This window comes from Hemitrygon akajei, chromosome 15, assembly GCF_048418815.1.
Source record: "Hemitrygon akajei chromosome 15, sHemAka1.3, whole genome shotgun sequence".
Classification (NCBI taxonomy): domain Eukaryota; kingdom Metazoa; phylum Chordata; class Chondrichthyes; order Myliobatiformes; family Dasyatidae; genus Hemitrygon; species Hemitrygon akajei.
The window spans coordinates 61,698,246-61,707,194 of record NC_133138.1 but is presented as its reverse complement, the minus strand read 5'-3'; the positions used below and the strand labels follow the sequence as shown (position 1 = coordinate 61,707,194).

General features: G+C 42.2%; 1 protein-coding gene across 1 annotated transcript in view; it reads left to right on the top strand.

Moving 5' to 3' along the window:
• The first annotated feature begins 2,935 nt into the window (after positions 1 to 2,935).
• ubtd2 (ubiquitin domain containing 2) overlaps positions 2,936 to 8,949 on the top strand; it is an 86,715-nt gene continuing 80,701 nt past the window's right edge. Inside the window, exon 1 of the mRNA XM_073067669.1 lies at positions 2,936 to 3,111. Coding sequence (XP_072923770.1) covers positions 3,042 to 3,111 — 70 coding nt within the window. The 5' untranslated portion in view covers positions 2,936 to 3,041. The remainder of the gene's footprint in view (positions 3,112 to 8,949) is intronic.

Genomic DNA, 8,949 nt, shown 5'->3' with positions numbered 1-8,949 from the left:
AAAAATGAGTGAAAGAAGCATCTTACTTCAAATATATAGGACCTTCATGAGGCTGAATCATGTGAAATATTGTGTGCAGCTTTGGTCTCCCTACCTGGATATAAGAAATATAGTTGTAATAGAGAAAGAGCTCTGAAGGATCATTATTTTGAACCCTGGGATGATTGTTACATGCTAAAGGTTAACCAGACTGGGTCCATGTTCCCTGAATGAGAGTTAATCTCATTCAAACATGCAAAATTCTTGCAGGGCTTGAGAGGCAGATACAAGGAAAATATGTCCCCTTGGCTCGGTTGCCTAGAATCAGCAGTCAGTCTCAAAAATAGGGAATTGAGAGCACATTTCTCCACCTAATGGGGAGTGAATCTTTGTAGGGATGTAATCTTTGGAGGGTGCACTCTGCTCACAAGTGCCAAAACACGACCCATTACAGTGTCAAGTTTGCCAATGACACAACAGTGGTGGGGCTTATCACCAACAATGATGAGCCCACAGAGAAGAGGTGAAAGAGCTCAAGGTCTGGTACCAGGCAAATAATGTCTTCCTCAATGTCAACAAGGCAAAAGAGATGGTTATTGACTCTGCACTCACACCCCTCTTACATTGATGACACAGAAAAGAAACTGTACAGTTTCAAGCTTCGGGGTGTGCACGTCTAGCACGACCTAGCAGGTCCCAGAACACATCTGCCACAGTCAAGAAAGCACACAAGTGTCTCTACCTTCTGAGGAGGCTGAAGAGAGCTGGTCTGTACATATCAATACTTATGACCTTCTACAACTGTGCAGTTGAGAGCATGCGAATGTGCTGAATCACTGTGTGGTACGAAAACTGCACTTGGCAGACAGGAAGTAGCTGAAACTGCCCAATGCTTCACAAGCACCAACCTACCCACCATCAAAAACAGATATACAGAAAGGTGCCCAAAAAAAGACCAGCATTATCATGAAGAATCCCCTGCTTATGGGGTGTTTGTCCCACTCTCATCAGGGAAGAGGCTACACAGTATCCACATCAGGACCACTATGCTCAAAAACAGTTACTTTCCTAAGCCACTAGGTTGATCAACACCTCCACCCATTAACCCACCACCACCACATACACATTGCCCAGTATCACTATGTACATTCAATCTATGTGTATGTAAGTTACTGTGTTTTATAGAATTGCTTCCATATTTATCTATTTTTTTGTTTTTATTGTTTTTTATGCTTATTATCTTTTTTATGCTGCATCAGATCCACAGTAACAATTATTTCATACAAAATGCTGGTGGAATGCAGGAGGTCAGGCAGCATCTATAGAAAGACGCACTGTTGAAACATTCAGAACATAGAGGTCATACATTGTGATGGATATTCACTTTCTAGGCCAGGGGACTCTTGTTTTTTTTTTGCCAAACTTAGCTTTCTAAATTCAGTAGCTGCAACTTGTGAAGATCAAACAGTTGTAAATTAAACTTCCAACTGTTTAGCTTCCAGTCATAAATGGGAGCCAATCTTCAATTCTTAACGTAAGTAGGAAAATCAGCTTTATAGAGCCACAAATTTGCTGGCTCATAGCATAAGGCTAATTGCTGAAGAGGTGCAATATAAGACATTGGTTATTTAATTGAGCTTGTTTCAAATCAGACAACATTGGCTAAGTTGTTTAGTAAGCTTGCAGACCAAATGGAGACTATTACTTACCACATCAATAAGAGATCTTTTAGTAAACTGAAAGGATTATGTACTCAGGGAAGTTAGCTTCATGCCATTAATTGTGGGTACCTAGGGTTTGTATCTCCAAAAGCTTTTAGACCATTCGTGCTAAAAGGTATATGAAAGAATATCTCATGGGTGTGAAGTCACCTATGGTAAGGAAACTGTTTAAACAAAGAGAACATTTTAAGTATATTAGGAATGGGACAAGCAACATCAAGAAGCGTGAAAGAAACACAGGAAGAACTAGAGTCCATTCCTCTACTTTCAATTTCTTCAACAGATGACTGGTTCGTCTGCTCCTCATGGGCATGTCATAGGAATTGTATCCGTGTTTTAGAAATCCTTTGTGTGTCAGAAATTGTTTGTAATTTATAAGTCTTTTATAAGATAGAAATCCTCTGTGGGTTTTAAATTTGTTTTAAGAATGTTGTTCGGATATAAACATGTGTTTAAACTACTTTGCTAGCAGGAAATATCTTATCCTTGGTAGGGAGGGGGACCTACTGCTCATATAGTGGGTACTGGCAGCTGAGTTCGCTGTGGAGAATAAACAGGGACGTGAACCAGTCTCTGAACATTGGGAAGTTACAGTAAAATCGCCCTTTACTGAGTGTATTCATGGCTATTTATATTGGATAGGGCTTCAGGTCTTCATTTGACTTTAGTTTTGCAAAGAGCAAACGGAATACCATCACAACATCAGAAAGAAGAACTTTGAATGAGAAAGGAAAGGAGAGCATCATCCCAAAAACTACCCGCCCCACCTACAGAAAATAATGCAGTTCACATTTGAGCCTGGTCATCCACCAGAATCCACAAAGTTACAAACAAACGACCCAGAAAATGCATGAGAAAAAGCAGCCCAGCTATGGATATCATGCACATTTGTCTGGGTCAGTATACAGTGTTTCTGTCTGCAATTGTTAAATACTAAGAGATGGCTCTGCATGAGTTTTATTGAAGAGCATGCCGAATGGGCCGTTTCTGTACCATTATATTTTGATATATTGGATGGGAGGGAAGGCTTGGGAGTAAAATTACTTATCCGGCGAGGAGGAGGACTCCACTCGACTCCCTCACTCCACCAAATCTCCAACACGCTGACGTCGTCCACGAGCGTCATGACGTCAGGCCGGAGAGGGTCGCGGGGCCGCGCCCGCGCCCGCGCCCACAGGAGGCGAGAGGTCGGGGACGCGGGCAGCGCGCGGTTTGGGGGAAAGAGGCGTCGGCGGCCGCGCGCTGGGGGAGGAGCCGCGGGAGTGCGCGGCTGAGCAAGCCAGTGCCGGCTGAGGCTGCGGGTGGTAGTTGGTCTGTTGTAAAAGTGACAACAGCTCACCCATGGGAGGTTGTGTGGGCTCTCACCATGACTCCTCGGGCAGCTTGAACGAAAACTCGGACGGCACGGGAGGTAAGAGAAACCGGTGGTGTTTAGTGGCGACAATGCTCCCCCTTTCAAGTTGGTATTTTGGTTAGTTTTTGGGTTGGTGTTTCTGTGTCTCCCCGGTGGTGTGAGTGTGAAAGTCTGAGTATGGGCCTCACACTGGCTCCGTAACCCCTTCCCTTCCCCAGTCCGGCCCGGGCCAGCCTCACAGCCTCGGAGTCTCTCCTTCCGTCAGCCCGGGCTAAGTGCAGGAGGATGTATCTCTCTCCGTTCGTCGGCTCGCCTCCCTAGTTTCAGGCTGGGGCTGATGTTCGATCAGAAGGATGCTCCTCTTACCGACCGCGGGATGGCTTCTAGTGGCTGGAAGCTCACGGGAATCTTTTGCCTTTGTCTCTCTGCTGCTCACATTAAAGCATGATGCTTCCTTTCCCCATTAAACCTAAAAGAGACAGTTTTTAAAAGTGATAGAAATTTTACTCTATTTTAGAAAATCGTTTCAATGTTTCACAATTTAGTGTGTAATTAGAAGTACTGATCTGCATTCCCACCTTTCTCTTTTCTATTTTATATAAAATGCATGTTTAGATTTGTAACGTTTTATGAAGCGTTTATTTGGTATATTTTTGTTAAACACGATGTAAGCTGTAAAGTTGCGACTGGCAACCCAATTCATAGTGGTGATACTATTCTTAAAACTACAACCTGACTTCATGACATGGGCCTCTTGCGAGCTGTACAATTTTGTAGTTTTGTTTATGCTGTAAAGTTCAGAAATAAGAGCTGTTTAATTAATTAAACTAGTAATTGATTTTGAAAAGGAAAAAGATCTAGCATCTGCTTTACAGTACTACATTTTTTTAATTCTTGGCATTTTGACCAAGAAAATCTATCAAAAGGTTTTCTCCAAATGTTCTCTTGATTCGCTGTGAAATTTCAGTAGGGTAACAAAGTTTTTGGAAAAAATGATGGCCAGCTAACGTTTTTCATGAATAACAAAACTACTTGGTGAGAAGTTGTTTTGTAATGCTCTTAAATCAGTTTTTTTAAATGGCAGATTATTGATCCTTAAAAAGGAAATGTAAGAGTTTAAGAGTGCATTATCTTTAAGCCATTATTTTCTAAGGTATTATAGTTGCATTCTAAATTTTTCCTCACTGACTCCCAAGCTTTGAATTTAAGAAGTCCCATGGCATTCTGAAGCTTTGGGTTAGGAGTTTGTTACTTTTTACTATGCCCCTTTTCAGATGGAAAGACTACCTGAGCAATTGCATCCCATCCCAATTCTTCACTAAATATCAAATAAAAGTAAATATTCCTCTTCTAGGTGAGTATGAGTACAATCTGTCAAACAAAGTTTGACCTGAAGGGAACTCCCCCCCTCAAAAAAAAATAGTAGCTAGAATTGGTGATAACTCCTTAATGGTGTGAAAAGTGTGATCAAAAATGTTATCCACTGGAATTTGCTCGAATTTTGAACCAGTTTGATAACTCCTGAAACTTGGGGTTCCAAATAGCAAAACCACCGTACACAAAATAATTGATTTTATGGAATGAGATGATAGTAACTGCTTCGAGGATATGACCAGTCGAAGAGGGGAACAATGCATATTGATCTTCAGAAGGCTTTTATTATTGTCCCATGCTGGAGTTGGACAGAGAGGTTAAAGGAATTGGAATAATATCTTGATGTGGATTGAAAATTGAAGGAATGGCGAGTGAAAATATTTCCTTGGATGAGGCATCTAGAACCAGTGATCAGTCTCAGAATTAGAAGTGGTCTGTTTAGAATAGAGATTTATGAGAAATTTATTGAATTAGAAGGCAGTCTTACTGACGAGAGTTGTGGAACCTTGATCATTGTGTTAATAGCAACACAGTTCCTGGATATGAGAGATCTGTAAGTAGGGCAGGGAAATGGCACTGTGGTAGAAAATCACTTGTCACGCCAATAAATGGCAGACCATATCCAAAGATTGCATGCCCTGATCCTGCACACCCCCACCCCTGTTCCTTATCCTTTTATTTCTTATGCAAGTATGAGGAGTGTGCAGGTAAATTATATTTGACGTAAGTGCAAGGTATAAATTCAAAATGAAGACTGTCATTGGTAGACTTGTGGCAACAAGTGCCCTGCAGTGTTTTTCTCTAGAATATGGATCTTGATGTCGAAAGCACATTTTGAGAATAAGAAATAGGTCACTTAGCATGAAGAAAAGTTCCTGTAGGCAGTGTAGTAAATTTTTGAGTGTTCAACTCAGGAGGATGTGAATGCCTTTTCATAGTTATATGCAGAACATATGATAAATTTCTGGATAATAAGGTGAACAATGGATATGGGGATAAGGTGAGAAAATAACATAGAAATCTGCAGCCCACTGCGATGTGCCGACCATGTAACCTACTCTAGAAACAGCCTAGAATTCCCTTACCGCATAGCCCTCTATTTTTCTAAGCTCCATGTACCTATCCAAGTGTCTGTTAAAAGACCCTATTGTATCTGCCTCTACCACCGTTCCGGTGCACTCCATGCCCCCACCACTCTGACATCCCCTTGTTTCTACTTCCAAGCACGTTAAAACTGTGCCCCCTCGTTAGCCATTTCAGCCTTGGGGGGGGAAAAAGCCTCTGACTATCCACATGATCAATGCTTCGCATCGTCTTATACACCTCTATCAGGTCACCTCTTATCTTCTGTCATTCCAAGGAGAAAAGGCCAAGTTCACTCAACCTATTCTCATAAGGCATGTTCTCCAATCCAGGCAACATCCTTGTAAATCTCCTCTGCACTTTCTGCATAGTATCCATATCCTTCCAGAACTGAAGACAGACCAAGTGGGTCTAACTAAGGTCTTGTATAGCTGTAACATTACCTCACAGCTCTTGAACTCCGTCCCATGGTTGACGAAGGCCAAAGCACCATATGCCTTCTTAACAACACTGTCAATATGCTCTGCAGCTTTGAGTGTCCTGTGGACATGGACCCAAAGATCTCACTGATCCTCCACACGACCATTAATATTGTATTCGGTCTTCAAATGTGACCTACCAAAATGAACCACTTCACACTTGAACTCCATCTGCCTCTTCTCAGCCCAGTTCTGCAACCTATCAATGTCCCGCTGTAACCTCTGTCAACCCTCTAGACCATATATGTCAAACTCAAGGCCCGCGGGCCAAATCCGGCCCGCGGTGGAATTATCTTTGGCCCGCGAGATAATATCTAATTACTATTAAAGCTGGCCCCAGTAATCGAAGTGCCTATGGCATATGATATGGCTAATGCTGAGTTTATTCAGGTACCAGGTTTTCAGGGTTTTTAGTGTTTATTCGGCAGTCTTCTTCATAAGAAACGGAATTTGTAAAGTGAAACACTTCATAGTTATAGCAGAGACTGAGACACATGAGAGCAGGCTGAAAAAACGGAGGCAACGAAAGCTGCGTTCGCATGCGTCCAACTGATCCGGCCCGCATGAAGCTGCATTTTGCTCAATCCGGCCCGTGACCTAAAATGAGTTTGACACCCCTGCTCTAGACTATCCATAATACCCCTAACTTTTGTGTCATCAGCAAGTTTACTAACCCACTCTTCTGATTCCTCATCCAGGTCATTCATAAAAAAAATCACTAAGAGGAAGGGTCCCAGAACAGATCCCTGCAGAACACCACTGGTCACTGTCCTCCATGCAGAATACAAACCATCTAAACCACCCTTTGCCTTCTGAGGGCAAGCCAATTCTGGATTCACAAAGCAAGGTCTCCTTGGATCCCATGCCTCCTTACTTTCTGAATGAGTCTTGTATGGGGAACCTTATCAAATGCCTTATTGAAATCCATATACACAACATCCACTGCTCTACCTTAATAAATGTGTTTGTTACATCCTCAAGAATTCCATCAGGTTTGTAACAAACCATGACAAAGCCATTCTGACTATCTCTAATAAGATTATGTCACTGCAAATGCTCATAAATTCAGCCTCTCAGGATCTTCAACAATTTGCCCATTGCTGAAGTCAGACTCACTGGTTTATAATTTCCTGGGTTATCTCTACTCCCTATTTTGAACAAGGGAACAACATTTGCAACCTTCCAGTCCTCAGGTACTTCTCCCATCCCTATTGATGATACAAAGATCATCGCCAGAGGCTCAACAATCTCCACCCTTGCTTCCAACAGTAGCCTGGGGTATGTCTCGCCTAGTCCTGGTGACTTATCTAACTTAATACCTTTTAAAAGCTCCAGCACATCCACTTTCTTAATGTCTATACACTCAAGCATTTCAGTCCACTGCAAGTCATCCCCACAATTGCCAAGGTCCTTTTCACTGGTGAATACTGATGCAAAGTAGTCACTGAATACCTCCGCTCCTTTCTCCAGCCCTATGCACATGTTTTCACTATTGCTCCTGATTGGTCCTATTCTCGCATGGCTCATCCTCTTGCTCTTCACTTACTTGTAGAATACCTTGGGTTTTCCTTAATCCAACTCGCCAAGGCCTTCTCATGGCCCCTTCTAGCTCTGTTAATTTCATTCTTGAGCTCCTTCCTGGCACCCTTGTAATTTTCTAGTGTTCAAACAGTACCTAGTTTCTTGAACCTTTCATAACCTTTTCTTTTTAATTCGATTTTCTACCCCCTTTGTACACCATGGTTCTTTTACCCTACCATCCTTTCCATGCATCAATGAAACACACCTATGCAGAACACCTTGCAAATGTCCCCTGAACATTTTGCTGAATTTCTGCCGTATATTTCCATGAGAACGTCTGTTCCCAATTTACGTTCCCAGGTTCTTGCCTAATAGCATCATATTTCCCCCTACCCCAATTAAATGATTTCCCAAATTTTTTGCTTCTATCCCTCTCCAGCACTCTCGTAAAGTTGTGATTACAACTTCCAAAACGCTCTCCCACCAAGAGATCTGACACCTGACCAGGTTCATTTCCTAATACTGATCAAGTACAGCTCTCTAGTTGTCTTATCTACATATTAAGTCAGAAAACCTTCATGAACACACCGAACAAACTCCACCCATCTAAACCACTTGCTCTAAGGAAATGCCAGTCAATATTAGTAAAGTTTAAAATCCCCCCATCACAACAGGCCTATTATTGTTGCACCTTTCCAGAATCTACCTCCATATCTGCTCGATGTTTCTGTACTATGGGGGTGGGGGAGGTCTATAAAATTACCCAGTAGAGTTATTGACCCCTTCCTGTTTCTGAATTCCACACACAATAACTCAGTAGACAATCCCTCCATGACTTGCTCCTTTTCTGCAGCCCTGATTAGCAATGCCAGTCCCTCACCTCTTTTATCTCTTTCCCTTCCCCCCCACTTTTGAAACATTTAAAGCCCGGCACATTCAGCAGCCTCTCCTGCCCTGAGACATCCAAATCTCCGTAATGACCACGCTGGGATAAAAGATAAACTTTGATCTCGAAGAATGTTGGAGCAGGTTCAAAGGTTCAAGTGACCTGTATTTCTCCTTCTGTTCGTGGGTTATTACATCTTTTACATTTAATCACGCAAGCTATCAGTGGAAAATTCCTCACCTGTTTGACTTGTACCAAGCTCAGTGGTGATGATCATTATCTCATCATCATGAATTGCTGCAGTGGTTCCTCTGTGCAATATATTCAATTCACAAAATGGCACAAAAATTGATGCACGGTGAGAGGCCATTCGTTCCATCAGAACTACAGTGTGTTGATTGAAAAAGACCTATCTGGTCTTCTCTGATGTTTTACAAGTAGGCCTGTAACTGCTGCTCACAACTCTTCCAAGTATACACAAGCTACTTAAATATGAGTGCTTCTGATGCTTGCAAATTTCTGTCATCTAACCATCCTCACTTGATTTGTATT